The 17,965-nt window shown below is 40.2% G+C and overlaps 1 protein-coding gene across 1 annotated transcript in view; it reads left to right on the top strand.

Moving 5' to 3' along the window:
* ADCYAP1R1 (ADCYAP receptor type I) overlaps nt 1-17,965 on the top strand; it is a 143,532-nt gene that overhangs the window by 27,262 nt on the left and 98,305 nt on the right. Inside the window, 1 exon segment of the mRNA XM_053989483.1 lies at nt 4,595-4,755. Within this exon segment, the coding sequence (XP_053845458.1) occupies nt 4,705-4,755 (51 nt within the window). The 5' untranslated portion in view covers nt 4,595-4,704.

Here is a 17,965-nt window from a genome sequence, read left to right as displayed (position 1 = left end):
CAGACTTAGATATCCACAGTGTAGATGTCAACAAAGAGCTGGCTGCTCAGAATTCCTTTACACTCTGGAAGAGGAGCTGGAAGTTTAAAGGAGATGGTTAAAATAGGTCAGACAGAACACTTCCTTCACATGTCTGCTTCTCTCTGTTGATATAAAAAGAGACTTGACAATGAGCTCATGTGTGAGGATGTCTCTCCCAGGTTTCTAAAATTAGGAGACATGTCCTAGGTCACTGAGGAGTTGATTTCCTAACTCTGCTCATATCTGGTGAGCAGGAACGTGAGGAATGGGCACTGTGCCTTTTAAATAAATGATGTAGATGGAATACCACATTTAGGAACTTATAGGGGGGAAATAATAAAATGCAGTGTGTTATTGAGAGCCTAAAGATAGAAAAATATCAGGTGCATAACGAAAGGTGTTCCAGCCCTCAGGAGAGCTGGTCAGGGGGCTGGAACACCTCTCCTGTGAATTCAGGCTGAGAGTTGGGCCTGTTCATCGTGGGGAAGAGAAGGCTTCAGGCAGACTTTAGGGCACCTTCCAGTGCCTAATGGGGGGTTAAAAGTTTGCATGTTGTGAAAATCCAAAGGGGAATGGCCTTAAATTGAAGGAGGGTAGATTGAGATTAGATATTAGGAAGAAATCCTTTACTGTGATGTTGGTGAGGCACTGGAACAGGTTGTCCAGAGAGGTTGTGGTGTCCAAGGCCAGAAATCTGCTCTAGTGGAAGGTGGCCCTGTCCATGGCAGGAGGTTGGAATGATGATCTTTAAGGTTCCTTCCAACCCCAAGCCATTCATGATAATTACCTGTTCATATATCTTGCACCCAGTAATTCTCCACCCCTGTTTATTCTTCATAGGGAAACGTTCTTCATGTCTCTAAGAAGCATTGGAGTAACTGTGCATGGGCTGGTTGACTTTTCTGAAATTTATTCAGTCTGCAAAACCTCAATTTCTCCTGCACATTGTCAGAAATGTTCAGATTTCCTCACCTGGGCAGGAAGAGGACGTGGTGGGAGGCCCTGCCTGGACACTGAAGTGAGATGAATTGAGTGATGAATCCCCATTTGATCACCACTGGTCTGAACCATTGTGGGTCAGCTGTGAAATGTGTGTTTCAAACCACTGGCACACGTCCCAGAGGACCACAACAAGGAGCCCAACAGATCAGGCGGTTTCTTTTGGGTGTGATCTCAGTAAGAGCTCGTAGCTGCCTTGCAAAGACACCAAAAATCCTCTTTCATTCATCAAAAAAAATTCCTGCATTTCATTCATCCAGTGGGTGCACTCTGCGATGCGGTGTAACAATTTCACTCATATTTAATATGAGAACTTTTTATCCCTTTGAACAGTGATTTATTACCTTTTTTATGCCTCCCTGGGAGTAGTCCCATCATACCTGGAAAGGTCTCGCTGTGAGGTTTTGTTCATTGGTGACATCAGATGGTGCACTTGGCACCTGTGGGCCTCTCATGGAGGAATTGTCCTCACCAGCCTCCAGAGACCTTTTTAGATGGAGAAAGAAATGGGAACTTGCAGCAGAACAAGTTTTGCCAGAGCTTTTCCAGCCTGCCCTTGAAGCAATTCAGATGCTTTCATAAAGAATCTGCTGTGGCACTGAAAGTGTTTCCAGTGGACAAATGAATTCACCTTCAGAGGGGATGAATTATTTTCTTGAGTCACTAGGTGACCAAAACAATGTTCTTTTTCTTTTTTCTTCTTCCTGTATATCAGCCATGCTTGAAATAAACTCCTGAAATCCATTCTGTTTTACCAACAATCACCTGATTTTCAGATTATCAGACATTTCAACAGCCCTTCTGTTTCACCAGAGATAACTGAAAATTATTTTGAGGAACTGTTTATCCATAACTGAAAGGTGCAACCCCTTTGTTATTGGATCTTCTGACTTCACTAATTTTAATTACAGTGGCAGATGCAGATGAAACAAGAAGCATCAGTAATGAAATTACAGGATTTATCAACCAGAGACATCAGAAGAAAATATAATCATTCAAGCTCCCCTTCTAAATCCAATACTAATATAATTATGTATTTTTCTCAATCCTGAATGGTAGTGCTTTATCAGCATTACCTATATATTTTTGAAAAGTTTATTTTTCTAGTATAACATAGCTGATAGTAGTTATTGGGGAAGTAGCTGGGCTTTAATCGGTGATAGAGATAACTACCCTTTGATTAATAATAGAGATAAGTAGTCTTTAATTAGTAATAGGTGGACTCTGAATGGATGTTTAACATACATGCCAGGAAAAGCTCAACAGTATAAAAGATTCTGCTGCAGGTCCAGGGCAGAGGTTCTGGTAGCTGTTATTCCCTAATAAACACTCCAGTCTCCCTGGATGACACGAAGGCCTCAGCCCAGTATTTGGTGCAGGTTTCCATGACTACCTTGAAGGCAAAATAAATGAAGTAGATTCTTTTATTTTCCCTGCAATATGTGAGAGAAAAGCCATGAAACAGTTTGCAGATGTTCTTGTTGTCTCTTTAGAGGCTCCTTTGAAACTCAGACAAGACAGAAAACAGCCACCCTCCACTTTTCAAACCTAGGGATTACCAGGTTAAAGTAAAAAGAATGTTCTAAAGGTCACCACTTTTCCCTCGGGCATCTGTACGTGTCCTTCTCTTAGTCAGGCATCTCCCACCCTTCCCCTGCATTTGATCATTTCCTGATGTGTTATAGTGGCAGAATGAAAGGACAGAATACAACCTCCATGTCGGAATTACCCCCAGGTTGGGGTGACCCCAGGAGGTGGTAAAGTCTCTCCTCCAACCCGAGTCTTCAAAGAAAGACTCAGTAGTCTTCAGTCATCCGGTCTCAAGGCAGTTTATTGCACGTTATCTCAAGGCACACACACTCCCTGGCATTCTCTCTGACTCCTTCTCCCTCTGCGTCTCTCTCCGTCTCTCCCGCCCAAGGGCCGGTGCCATCTTTTATATCACACATTACGTGTTAAATGTTTATGGTTTTTCCCCAATGCCTATCACCTATACTGAACAGTGGCTTTCTACTCTAAACCAATCTGTGAGTGCCAACATCACCAAGAACATGGAGGTTAGGAAGGAGAAAGAAGGAGGACAGGGCACGCCCAAATCCCTCCATCTTAGAACTCCTGACCCCCATGTACAAAACTCAGACCCCTCTGTACAAGGCCTAAAACCCCCCTGTACAGCACTCAAAAATCCTTCCTTTCACTTTGTGACTACTTCTGTTATAATATCTAAACTTTTGTGATTTCTTGTTCTTCCTGCAAGGTTGGTAAATTGTTCCATGGGTCAAATTCAAAACCACAGGGGTTTCTGGCTGCCTGCCAGGGTCTCAGAGGCTTCTGCCCTGGGCCCAGAACATCCAAGAGTGTCTGAGGGACACCTTGGGTTCTGACACCTCCACACCCCTCTCTGGCTTTTCTGGACTGGGCTGCACTCAGGAGTGCAAATGATGAGGAAATAATGTCAAATCCAGTGGCTGCTAATGCATCTGTCTGGTTTTGTCTTGCTGCTGTTAATGGAATTCCAAGACCTCACGGCTGAATGTCACCAGAGATGTTTGCTGTCCTCCTCAGCTGAGATCTTATCAATTGCTCATTATTTGATAAACCATCAGAAATACAGTTAAGTAATTAAATTCAGTGCCAGAACAGAGTGTGAGTGACTGATCAAGAGAGGATAGAAGAAAACAGATGAGCTTAGAGTGAACTTTACGAATCATTGTTCTCCCAAAATTTAGAGGGAGATTAATTTTCCTGTTTTATTTTTTAAATGAAAGACTCTCTCCTTTCTAAATGCTGATGTCCTGGCAGTGTGTTGCAGTCAGTATAAAACCTGAATGTCCTTTGGTTCTAAAAGTTCTTTTACAAATCATTCCTCTACAAATCAAAGTAGGATAATGAGAGATAAATCCAAATCTTAAAACACCTTCCCCCCAGTCCTCAATTCCTTCAGGGCAGAGGCCAAGCAATGGAAGTCACAGATATGGATGACATTGTTGTTCATATAAATAATTCCTGATTATGCCCTGGATGAATCCTTAGCCTGAGACTACAATTCATTCTTTTGCCCCCCTACTGCCAAGTTCTCAGAAAGGTTATTAACAAGCCTGTTAACAGGTTATTAACAAGCCTATTAACAGGTTATTAACAGGTCTGGTTAATTTTGTTATATGGGCAACCTATTTTGGGAGCCAGACCCCTAAAAAGCCCCCAGACAATTTTGCTTTTAAGACACTACTGAAAATCGTGAAGTGTGAACCAGAAATTCAGAGATGAAGCAGAAAGGTCTTTTTTTCTTGTTCAAAATAATCCACCCTTCCTTCTCCCCTGGGCACAATTTAGGTGTTTGCAGCTACGGAACCTGCTCCAGCATTTCTTTGGCACAAGTTGCTGATCACACAAAGTCATTTGCCTTTAAATTAGATAGCCAAGACCACCTTTAAAATCTGCAAAAGCCTGGTTGATCTCTAATAAGTGCCACTTGCAGCTCAAGTGTTGGTTCTCTGTTTTCTGTTAATTTCTTTTTCATGCTCTCCATTGTTTACATATTTATAATAATTTTCCTGGGTTTTTTTTTTTGCAGAGATCTGAGCCTTGACGTGAAGACCTCAACCAAAATATCAGCAGAGAGCCTGTGCTTCAGCCCTAATCTCAGTGTCAACAAGCAAAACTTGTCCAGAATTAGGAGAGAAGATGGCCATCAACTGGAAGCTCTGCTTCTTCAGCCTTGTATTGCTTCCTGTGGTAAGGAAAAATGATTTTATTTGTGTTGTTCTGATATAAATCCATGTTCTCAAGGCCAGCACTTGCCAAGAGGGAAGGATCTACTGCTGACACTAATTCTGGATTTTTCTGGGTGGTCTCATAGTTTGGGTTAAGACTTTTCCAGCCTCCTTTGTTAATGAATTAGGACTGTGATCATTGCTCATCCTGAGAAGGGCAAGTCCATCCCTTGAGGGCACTTGCTCACTGTTTTTAACCAAGATTGAAAATAAAATAAAGTAATAATTAGAAAAAAAAAAAAAAAAAAACACCAGTGTGTCTTGTGTTTCAAATCCATTGGTTTAATTTTTTTTTTTTTTTCCAGACAGAGGGATAAAATTAGAGATTCCCTTCATCCCCCCCCATATGAAACCTAAACCTTGAGATATTCCAGGCAGTGCTTTTGGCAGCCTTCATTTTCAGAGGAGCAATTTTAAGAAACAATACAAATGGGCCTTTAAAGATACTAAAGGCACTGAAAGTCATCCATCATCTTTCTGAAAATTCGACTCTTTATGAAGATGACAGGGATTAATTTTCCTCACAAGCCTTTACTTACTAAACAACGTGCTCTTCCATTAATAACTCAGTGTTAACACGTCTGGGGATTGTAACTCTCCCTCTCCATTGTCCCTACACACAGTGACTGCACCTCTCCTCACATAACTGCCACAAAACCACTGAACAAAGGTATTTTTTTTTCCCCTTTGTAGCTGTGAGGAGTCATACACAAGCCCTGCAATAACCTCTTGTTGCATTCAACACAATTCTGTGTTAAACCACTGCTCACAAATGTGCTTTTCAGCTCCTCTCCAGGAGCATTGCTCACAGGGATTCAGTGACAAATAGCACCAGGATTTCAATCCAGCTCATTCCCCTTAAAAGCCTTCTACACCTTCCATGCAAATGCCTTACACTTGCTTAATAGACAGATATTTTCACATTAGTGCACTTTAATACTCAGTATTTGAAAGAATTCATGACATTTAGTTAGTTTTATTTTTAAATGACAGCTGTTTATTGTGATGGTGGTGTGACCAGAGTATCTTTTAGCAGTTTTTGCAGAGTTTTTTTGCTCTTGTGTATCAATTATGTGGCCTGTCTTCTACAATGCATAGCAGGCAGCACAGAGAACTTGTTTTTACTTTGGCACACAAAAACACATTTTCTTTCCTTTTGGCTCTTATTTAGAGTCCATTTCATTGCACATCTGAAATGTGGCATAATTCAGCTAAATTCTGTAGAATTGGGTTGGAAATGGTACCATAGTTGTGTTCATCCAAATAATACAGTTCTGTACATACAAATATATGGCCTTGGAATTTTTATCTAGAGCATGTGACTCCTGTGAATTTTTATCTAGAGCATGTGGCTCCTGTGACTCTTCCTTAGATGTCCTGGTCAGGTAGAAATGATTATTTACTGAGTATGTTTAATTTTTATAATACATCTCTAAAATTACTACTGTAAACTTCCTCTAAGCTAATGGGGAGGGGGGAAAACCCCCCAAATTTAACCTGATTTAGGTATTGTGAGATTCCTGACTATAAAAGGAGTTTAGCTCAAATTCAGATGCTGGTTTTGGACATGGAAGTGTTGATGACATGGATCCTGCCCTGGGAGATACTGGAGAGCTGAATTCCTGGCCATGCAAGCATATTTTTCAGACTGCAACCAAAAATAATTAAATGATCAAAAGACAAAAGGCATTTCTGTTAAATGACCAACAAACTTCAATATTTCAATATTTTTAGTGCTCAGCTTGAGACCCTTGAAAGGTGTCTTGTTATTTAGAGGTGAACAGTTTTTAATTAAGGGAAATAAATGAACAAATCTCTTGGGCTCTCAGATGGGTGACCTTCCTGTCAGATGGAGAAGGACAGCAAATTCCCAATTGCTCACGTTTCAGGACATAACTGTGGCTGCTGAGCTGGATAATTAGTGATCAGCTCCAGCTTGTGGAAAGAACAGTTCTTAATGAAATACCAAATAGCAAACCAGAGCTAATAAGGAAAAAAAACTGCTCTCTCTGTTTTTTTTTTTTGTTTTTTTTTTTTTTTGCTACTTCTACAAAGTTTGTGATCTTCTTTATGATTATAAGGTTTTACTGCAGTCTTTTGCAGGAATCCAGACATCAACCATTTAACACACATGAATTTGTGTGTTTGAACACACAGAGCCCACCACAGAGATTATACAATAATTTGTGTATAAGTATTCATTTCACATTAAATCCCTACATTTCTTTTCACAGACCAAATTTCAGGAGTGATATAATGTTATGTATGCTCCTTCCCTTGCTGTCACTCTTTTGAAATTCTTGTGGTAACATGTTTCTCTCCACTGGAGCACACCCTTTCCCTGTGAACCATCTGTAATGTGCTGTGCTGGTGACCTCAAATTGGCACTTCCCCGTCATGCAGATTTTCCAATTTTCTTCCAAGGGAGCGGATGTGACTTTTAAAATCATTAGAGTAGTTGAAAGTCATCTAAGACTCCACAATGTTCCTGGAAAAAACTGTTTATATACTGCATTCCTCCAAGCACATCTGGTCAGACCCATTTTACCCACAAAAGCCTCCAAACTGGTGTCCACATCAAGAAAAATCAAAGAAAAGACAAATCAAGAAAAGACAAAAAGAGAACCAAGTATGAATGGGAAATTCCAGGTGGCTTCCAGTGTAGGCTCCAACCGGACAACAAGAATATCATATGCCAATAAATAATTCAAAATGAGCATTTTGAGCCAGTTCTAACTCAGAGTCAAGGGTGGCTCAGTTTTTCATGTGTTTTACAGGCTGCTCTGCATTAACCTAACCTATGAACCCCTCAGGACTGAAGGCACCATGATGCCTGCAAGGCCTTTAGAGGAATTCTTGAGCTTTAATTTTTCTGCCATTTAAGTGCTTTCCTGGATTTAAATACCTGTGTTGCTATTTTAGCTGGTTTTACCCCATTTCTTCTGACCCAGCTCATCCCAGTAATTTCCATTCTTTGCTTTGGATGAAACTTTGAACAACCTGGGATAGTGGGAGGAGTCCCTGTCCATGGCAAGGGGCTGGAACTGTATGGTCTGTGAGGTCCCTTCCAACCCAAACCATTCCAGGAATCCATTATGTCTTTTTTTTTTCCTTCTGAATTCATTTTCACTGGCACTGTGATTGACTTTGCATTCTGTTCATCTGCGATAACGTTGTGTTGTTTTTTTAATTGGAAAATATCAACAAAAGTCATCACAAAATTATGGTGAAGAAAGGAATCCTAAACCATCGTTCTTTTGTCTGGCTCCAAATGTACTTGAGAAACAATGAGTTTCATGACTCACAAAGTTGGCCTGGTGTATGAACTGAATTTTAAATGTAACTGCAATGCAGGTGTTCTAACTGTCCGGAATAATTCCTTCTGATGCATTTCTTTACCTAATGCTTGGAATTTCTTGTGGGTACATATTTAATATTGCTGCACTTCAATGTTTCCAGTGGCAGAATATTCTGTGTAATGCTTGATCAGCTGGGAAGAATGTTCTCCTTTAAAAAAGAGAGAAATATGGAAAAGGGAAGGTGTAAGCGACACCTCTTGTGTAACAACATTGAAGTGTGATCTCTGAGTGAGAGTCAGGTGGGCAAACACAGATTTGGATGTGCAGGCAGCACCTCAGAGAGCCGAGAATGAAACCTGGATCTGATGATAGTTAAGTAATTCATGAAGAGCTGAGGAGAGAAACTGAAGTGTTTGCTCAGCCCGTTTGCTGCAGGGGAGAATATTTCTCAATCTTCCCAGGGTGTGTATAGGCTGCAGAGCAGAGAACTCTCTGTATCCTCCATCATTCATCCCTGGCTGTCACTTCCAGTGCCAGGCTACCTTCAAATAGAATCATCTACCTTCCAGCCTCTGTTATTTTTAAAAATGAGGCACAGTGTCTTCAGACACAATATTCTGTAAGTTTCTCTCCCAGCCTGCAATGTTTTTAAACACAGCCCAAACATGAGGCTCCTCAAGCACAGACATAAAAAGCTTGGGTTGGTCCTTGCTCTTTAAGCAAACCATTTTTTTTCCATTCCAGGTCTTAATGAGAGAGCTTTTAATGAGTTTACCTGCCTGGTGATTTGTAGCATCTCATAACACTGTTAGAGAAGTCAAGCTCTGTGCAGGACTGCAGGTTTCTCAAACACAGTGCACAGTCACATGCGACTTCCTTGTTATTTAGGTAATGAAAATATAAATATTTTATATACAAACACAGCCAGGGGACTGCTGGGAATGTTCTCCATAGGAGATAAGGACTCAGCTAACCAAGGCATTAATGCTGCTGTGGCTTTTCCATTTTAATAGGAGGAGCTGGTGCTGGGGGCAATCTGGAGAAACTAGCAACTTCTTAAAAGCCTTAAAATAGAAAAACAAATATAAAATCGAAAAACAAAGTTTAAAATAGAAAAAACAAACTCTTTGGATGTGTAATACTGGGTAAATCAGTTTCAAAGAGCAGGTTCAGAATTCTGGGGTCGCAAAAAATCATCTGAGAGAAAATCAGTGTGGCAAAACCACAGAAGCCTTGGTACCAGCCAACTTCAAGGACATTCCAGAGGCACAAAAATTAGGATTCCAAGTCCCAGATGGTTGTTACCATGTCAGTTAGGTGGGATAGGAGCTTAGAGATTGCCAGAGTGAGAGTGGGATTTCCATCTGACATATCTCTAAGTCTCTGGGTTTTTTTTTTTCCTGAAAAAACTCAGTGTTTTTACACTCCTGAAGGTGGTGGAGCCCTGGAAATTCTGTTGGTGCTCTGCCTGGTGCACTTGTAACCTCACCTGGGCACCTCAGGTGCCAGTCAGGATTATTGCTGAGCTAAAGAGAGACACCTGGTTAAAATGTGAAAATGTTTTCCATACAATTATAGGATGGTTTCTGTAGGAAGGGATCTTAAAGGTCAGGTAATGTCAGATGTCCTGGGCAGGGACACCTCCCACTAGACCAAAAATTTCAGAGCCCTGTCCAGACTGGTCTTGAAGGTTTTTAAGCTAATTTGCACAAAGGATGAATGACAGGGGGATAAAAAAGTCTAAAAATACAATATTCTACCAAAAGGTGGTTCAGAACAATGTGAACAAACACAGGTATCTACCACAACGTTCCTTTAGACAGACAAGATATCTCAGTCTTAGAAATGCAAAACAGCAGGTAACAAAGCAAAAAATATGATATCATGTTATATTAAAATATTCAAATATATTCAAAATATTATATTATATTATATTATATTATATTATATTATATTATATTATATTATATTATATTATATTATATTATATTATATTATATTATATTATATATTAATTTAATTTTAACTTTAGTTTTAATTTATTTCTATTTTTTTATTTTTATTTTTATTTTTTATTAATTTGAATTTAATTATTAAATTAATTTTATTTATTTAAGATATAAAAGAATCTATTTATTTCATATAAATAATATAATTATTTCATATTATATTAAAATATTCCTTTTTTTTTTGCCCTCTGGAAGTAGCAATAATTTCTGTGAGAGGTAAACAAAATGATGACAACACTGATTTAAAGACATTAATTAAGGTGATTTTTTTTTTTTTCCCTGCTGGTTTTGCATTCACGAGCTTGCAGGAGTGTTGGGTGAGCAGTCAAATAACAAATTGGGCACAGGAAAGAGTTGTTAAAAAAAAAATGTAAAATCAGAATCACTGATTTTTTGTGTTGCTCAGCTGTTAATACCCAGCTCCTGGAGGGATATTTTTCAAGTCTCTAGACTTCAGGAGTGTTGCCTGCAATTCCTTGGGTTTCCTGAGTCAGCAGCCCAGGAGGATTTCCTGTGCAGGCAGCTTGAGGAGAGAGCTGTGATGCAGAACCAAAGCTGCATGGGAGAGGAGGGGGAAATGGAAGCAAAAGAGCAGGAAGAGAGGACAAAAATATGAAAAAAATCACATTTACAGCATTATTCCTCTATTAGGGATTTGTCTCTTGTATTCCCTCCTGCCCCTCTCACCAGGGCTTGCAATAAAGAGCTTTTCCCCAGTCTGTGAAATAAACCCTGCTGGTTGTCAGAGGCAATGTGGGTCCTGTGCCAGGGACTGGGCCCTGCCTGGGCATCAGGGAATGATGCTGGAAACCTTCCTGGGGGGGCAAATGGGCTCCGTGGCTCCCACCCCACAAACTCTGCAGACCGAGCCTCCAAAGATCATCTGAGCACAGCTGTGGGGTTGGGAAAGGAGAGTTTGCCAGGCCTGAGGGGGCTTCCAGGGCTTCTTTTCCAAAGCAATAACAACCTGGCTGTTCTGCCAGCCTTCTGTTCAACCTCTGTGAGGCCCCTTAGAAAGCACTGCCAGCCCTAAAGGCCACGTGTTGCTGTCACTGCAGTCCCCAGGGCCACAGAACCCAACCCCAAACCTTTCTGTGTTTCCCTGGGCAAGGGGTGAACTGCTCACTCCAGAGAAACTTGTGCTCCTGACAAGAAAGTTGTGTTTCTCTTAGATTTATGTTCCCCATGTGGAAGTGCAGATTTTGGAGCTGTGGATCCCATCTATACCAAAATCTGGTGATCTCTGTGATCTTTTTCTTCCATGCCATATAATGCCTGTTTTGCCTAAAAGGATGCCATGAATGGATCAGAGATGCCTCTGTAATTTCCTCTGTGTGTTCTGCACATAAAAAAGTCAGGAAATTCACTTAAAGCAATAATTAGCCCCCTAAATTCTGGCTATCTGGATTAGAATCAGAGAATCCTGGAATGGTTGGGGTTGGAAGGGACTTTAAAGCCCATCCAGTGCCACCCTTGCCATGGCAGGGACAGCTCCCACTGTCCCAGGGTGCTCCAAGCCCTGTCCAACCTGGCCTTGGACACTTCCAGGGATCCAGGGGCAGCCACAGCTTCTCTGGGCAGCCTCTTCCAGGGCCTCAGATGAAGATATTTATCTATATTAATACATAACTTTGATTCTTCTATATTTAGTGTTCTTCTGTACTTAGTGATTGACACTTCTAGATATTGGTAAAACGCATCCTAAAATCCCCCTAATGCTCTCTTTATTGCAGGGCCCTAAAAAAAATATTTTAAACTAAACATTGGTCTCTTTAGTTTTTAAAAATCTCATTTTTATTGGGCATTTATAAATGTTCTGTGCATCAGGAATAGATGACAGTAACTCACCCTTACCCAATTGATTGTCTTGAATTTTCAGTATCTCGTGACCCATCTTGGTAGGGTGGTTTGTAAGGTTATCACAAATGCTGTTTACTACTGTTGGTTCCTGGAACACATTTTTAAAATTCAATATTAAATCCATGTTCTTGTATGAGTGAGGGCAGATGCCAATGGATCTTTGTGTCTGGAGTAAAAAAGAAAAAATGCTAAATGCATCCATTAAATACTTCAGAATCATCATAAAAACATCCCAAACCCAAAGATCTATTTTAAACAAAGCAGGAAAAATATTTGCCCCACACACAACATTTAAAAAATATTCTGTAGTACCTTCATAGAATTGTTACTTCCAATAGAGTTCAAAGAATCCAATCTCAATTTAAACCACTTTCCCCCCTTTTTTTCTTTGGATCTAAGATTTCTAAATACTTATTTTCTTCAAACAAGAAACAGTATAGAAATTAACACTTTTTAACACTCCTCAGCTCTTTTAAAAAGGAACAAATGCCAGTTGCTTGTGGTTTTTGTTTTGGGGGGTTTTGGGGTTTTTTTGTTTGTTTGGGTTTGTTTTTGGTTTTTTTTTTTGTGGGTTTTTTGTGTTTGTTTTTTTGTTGTTGTTGTTGGTTTTGGTTTTTTTTGCTATCAATATGGTTTAGACTGTAAATCCAATCAACATGTTGAGGGAAAATAGTCTCAAGGAACATCTTGGAGGCAGATTTCATTTGTGCTGGGGAGTTTGATGGTTTCCCAACCTTTGTACGTGTTCAGTGCCTGACCTCACCGCTCCAGCCTCCTCTAAATCTGGATTTCTCTGGAGGATTTCAAAGTGAAAAAGGATTTTACTCTTCCTGCCCTTCCCAATAACACATTTCTGCAGTGTTTTTTTTCTTGTTCTTTGGGCTCCTTTTGGAGTGCAAAATTCTCTAAGGGAATATTAATTCTCTAAGAGCTTTAGACAGAAGAAAATGCTTTATCTGCTGTCTCTTCTTTCCAAATGATTTTGCCCCACAGTCTCTCTGCAGCTCAGAATCTGTGGCCAAAATGTGTCATTGAGGAGTTATTTAGGCTACATTCAGGCTTTTCTTTGGTTTGAAAACTTTTGAAACAGTTTGCCAACAATTTCATCCACTGATGATTGCATATTTGGGAAGTGGCAGTCCAGAGATTTTAATTTGTTTTTTTTTTTTTCTTTCTTGGTAACCACATCTGAACATTTTAGATATTTGACATAAAACTGGTTTTTAGAACTTTACTTTATGCTTTCTTGTTTGCTAAAGGCTTGCAAGATAACTGATAATGCAAAATGTAGATTGGGTAGGATTAGAGATGTGCTAAAGCTCAAGGGTAGCAAGTTGTTTCCACTTCCTCAGAGATATTAAAATGCTCTTTTTCCTGCTGCCCTCTGGCTCAGCTGGTTTTAGTTATTAGGTCTCTGTTAGCCAGTTATGATAATTTTCTCCATTATTTAAAAAACATAAAACAAATAACAGATTTGCTCTGCAACAGCGATTAAATTCTCATGTAGTTTCAGTCTAAGTCCATTTAAGCAACATAAATGTGTGAGATCTAAACTTTTTGGCCATCATATGTTGTTTTTTGTGTCTGAACTCATCCAGAAACACCAGGTGAACAAACTGCATCTCATTTAAAATAACCATCACTGTGTATTTTCAGTTTAAAAGGTTTGTCCCCCCCCAAAATATGAATTTACTGTTCATCCACAAGGGGCTCAAGCTCTGGGAATTCTCAGGAACTCTTCATTTGCAGAGCAGCTCTGGGAGAGCCAGGAATTTTGTACAGCATCTTTGGGAATGGGTTGAAAGATGCTGAAGGGCTTTTAATACCCTTAGGACAGCAAACTAATATGATCACATATATGGAAATATATTGATTTTTCTATTCCTCCATGTCATCCCTGTACCCTTCAAACCCGAATGCTGTGAGTCAGTTCAACTGAATTTAACAGAAGAACCACATTCTCAGAAAAATTAAATTTCTAACAGTTTCACGTGAATGTTTAGGCAGAGATTTTTTTGTTATTTCCTTACAAAAAGACAAATTTCACGAAAAACTCAATAAACTTGTTAGACAGAAGAGTATCCAGACTGGAGCTCATCTTAGGACAAGGACTGATGGCTTTAAACTGGAAGAGGGGAGATTAAATGGGATATTAGGAAGAAATTCTTCCCTGTGAGGGTGGTGAGACCCATTTGTCCAGGGGTAAGGAGCTCTGACTCTTGGCTTTCAGACATTCTGAGCTTTGGATCTTCAATATCTTGAAATGAATTTTTTAAAAAAGGGGAATGTTGGGTTATGTATTCCATCTCTTTTGTAGCCCAAACCCTTAAAAAAAAAAGTCATCAGTTGGATCTGATGACCTCAGGTTGTTGTTTCATTGCATGTCCCTATTTTTCTGCCTTTCCCCACACATTTCTTTGTACATGGCCTGGTATCTAAATTATTCTCACCCCCAAAATCCATGTCCATGGATAGCACATGGCAGAGCAGCTTGGGGACACCCTGGGTTTTGCAAAGCAATGCCTTCACTTTTGCATTGATACACTTTTTCCTTCTCCACAGCACTTTATTTATTTTATTTACCCAGCTGTTTGCTGATTCTATGTTAATATTCAAGGGATTTTTTTCCTGTGAATTAAAGCAGAAGATGGGAACAAAAAATAATAAAGTTTATTTTCCATTGGTTTTCACCTCCAGGTTATAACATGAATTCTGCAGCTATTTCATTTAGGGAATACAAAGATAGAAATGAAACTTCTTCTCCCTTTTCTATCCCTGGATTCTTTGCTACACCTCTGTTAACAAAATCCAAAATGATGCCTTGGGAATGAAAATCAGTATTTTAGGGGCAGCTCGTCTTGTACTGAGGGCAGCTCCCTACAACATGGTGCTGCCTGCAAAGGGAAAATTTGGGATGTTGTTACTCATGGATCTGGGGAAAAAAAAACAAACAACAACCAGCTGCAAAGCTGGCAGAAGCCATTGTAAAATAGCTGTTAAAAATGGGGAAGAATAAAATCCTATTTAATATATTGCAAGGACAGAGATGTGTACAGGGATGTTTGACAGGAATAACATTAATCTAGAGAAAATTCTGTTCTCAGTACTGCTTTATGGCATTTGGGGCATTGCTTGTATTATTCAGAGCTTTGTAATTTGTTTTTGCATGTGTGAAAATGTGAAATATTTATCTGTTATCAAAGGTGTAATGTAGAAATTCTGAACACATTAATCTCGAGGATCAAATAAATGAGTTAACATATTGGAATCACCCAGAATAATCCACGAGGGACAATATAAAAGAGGTCCCAGCAGTTTTGCTTTCAAATCTTTGCTTAGCTGAAGTATGACAGCAATTTGCTTCCTGGCAGAGGAATCCCTGCTCTGTTTCTCTCTTCAGCATGGATTATACAGAGAGTATTTACATGTGTTAATGTTTTCTTCTGAGAGCAGGGAAATCAGAGCAGCCAAAAGAGCTGCTCCTGTTTCTGATTCTGTCATTCTCCCTGGAAAATGAGACTTTCTTCCTTCTCTTAACTTCAATCTGAACAAATTAGAACATTACAACAATTTAATGTTACATTTTCAAGGACTTTGGAACTATGTTCTTTTTGTTGTTGTTGTCACGTTCAAATTCAGAAATAAGTGGAGAAGAAATGTTCTGCATGTCTTGATTCCATTGCATGTGTCTGGCTCTAGGGTGGAAAATTATGAGAAAATCAGAGAATTATGGAATGATTTGGGTTAGAAGGGAACTTAAAGATCATCCAATTCCACCCCCTGCCATGGGCAGGGACACCTTCTACTGTCCCAGGTTGCTCCAAGCCCTGTCCAACCTGGCCTTGGACACTTCCAGGGATCCAGGGCAGCCACAGCTTCTCTGGACACCCTGGGGGGCCTCTCCACCCTCCCAGGGAAGAATTTCTTCCCAATAACCACCTAACCCTCCCCTCAGAGAGCTTAAAATAATTCTCCTTTGTCCTGTCCCTCCATCCCTTGTCCCAAGTCCCTCTCCAGCTCTCCTGGAGCCCTTTTAGGCACTGGAAAAGGCTCAAAGGTCTCCTTGAAGCTTTCTCTTCTCCAGGTGAACACCCCCAGCTCTCCCAGCCTGTGCCTAAACTCCCTGAGAAGTAAAATTCATGTACACGGTGGAACTGAGTTTTCTTTCTGTAACTCATCAGCAATTTCTTTCTGAAATTCATCAGCAGAAGAGAAATTAGCACCTGGTTATGAGCAGGGAGGTGAAGCTGAAGCAGTTAAAGGTCAATAACTGAAAAATTCTGGGCACTTCACATCCTGGGCAGGAATTTATGTGGGGAAATCCAGCAGAAACTGAGCAACAACTTTTTCTGAGGTTGGGTTGCATTTTTTGAGTGGTCTCAGCAATCACCACTGAGAAAGAGGCAGAATTTGGCTTGTGCTGCTGGAGTGGGGAATAGGTGGGGAACAGGACAAGACACATCAAGGGATGTGGAAATCAAGGGGGGCTGAGGATTCCAGAACCAGTACCAGTGAGGTTATGATAGGGTTGGATACCAGGAAACGTTTCTGCCCCCCAAAATTTTGTCAGGCATTGGAACAGGTTTCTCAGGGAAGTGGTGGTGGCACCAAGCCCAACAGAGCTCAGGGAACTTTTGGACAATTCTCTCACCTGGTGGGATTTTTGGGGTGTCCTGTGCAGGGCCAGGAGCTGGACTCAGTGGTCTTTGTGAGCCCCTTCCAACTGAGGATATTCTGTAATTCCATGTCACAGGTGAAGTAGGATCTGGCATTTTTAAGCTCAGATAAGATTGGGCTCTCTTACCCAAGAGTCAGGGACCCCACTGATATGGCATGCACAAAAACCCCAGCAGAACTCTCACCTCTTTCTCCAGGGTGCCAACTTATTGACATTTCTCCATCTTTAGCACATTAAATTTAGGAAGGGATGCTTGAATATATCAGCCAGCACTTCTTATCTGTCATGTAGAGCTGCAGCCATTTATACTTTGGCACTAAACCCTATTTTTTTTTCCCCTTTCTTGAAAATGAAAAATTGTCTCTCGTTTAAATATGCAAAAGGTTATGATTTTCAAAGGCTGTGCATTGCAGTCAGCTGCAAACAGCACAGCTGAGGCTTCTGCTTCCCTGGGGAAGAGCCCCTGTGCCACCAGCTCTGCATCCACAATGTCCCTGTACCTGCCAACACTTCAGAAATGTCTTTTCATCAACTTTTTATGAAAAAAAAAGTTTTACTTTTCATTATTCTTTTTTTTTAAATTATTACTAATTTTTTTACTTTTCATTAACTCTTTTTATGAAATGCAGATTAACTGCTGAAAGAGTTGAGAACAACAGGACTTGTACTGCCAGGTTAACAAAAAATCCATCCTGTTATTTAGTACCATAGCCCTTTTCTGGGGAGATTTCAGTGTGGCACAAAAGGCAGAAGATGCTGGAGCAGAATCTGGGTCATGACAAGGCTCTGACAGCGAGACCTGTGGCTCATCTGTCAGGGTCTGAAAGGCAGCCAAGCCCTGCTGGTTTGTTTGGAATGAAGTCACCCTTTAAGGGGGAGATCTGGTGGTAACATCAGACCATCTCAATCCCTGCACGTTGTCCCTCCTTAAATCAAGCCCTACCCTGCAGTGATATAAGAGTAAAATAGGGATTTGAGGGCAGGTATGCAATCTGGCACTGGGTTTGGTTTGCTATAGTTTGGTTTCTAGTAATTCTGCAATGCTATTTTGTAATATTCTCTAAGGTTTTGTAATAATCGGCATTTTGTCACTTTTTGAAACCTCCTAGAGGTTCAGCTGAGGAAATGTTGTCTGGTTACTGGTAGGGTTTTCTAAGGAGGCCTCATGAGCAGTGCATGTGTGATAAATTCATTTCTGCACACCTTTTATGCTCCTATCCCGATGCCATGTGAAATAAAGCATTCAGATAAGGAATCACACATGGATAGGAAATGCACTTTTTGCAGGATTAAGTAATAAGCTGCATTTTTACATTGTGGTTCATA

This window comes from Vidua macroura, chromosome 1 (assembly GCF_024509145.1).
Source record: "Vidua macroura isolate BioBank_ID:100142 chromosome 1, ASM2450914v1, whole genome shotgun sequence".
NCBI lineage: Eukaryota > Metazoa > Chordata > Aves > Passeriformes > Viduidae > Vidua > Vidua macroura.
This window is presented reverse-complemented; position numbering and strand designations above follow the sequence as displayed.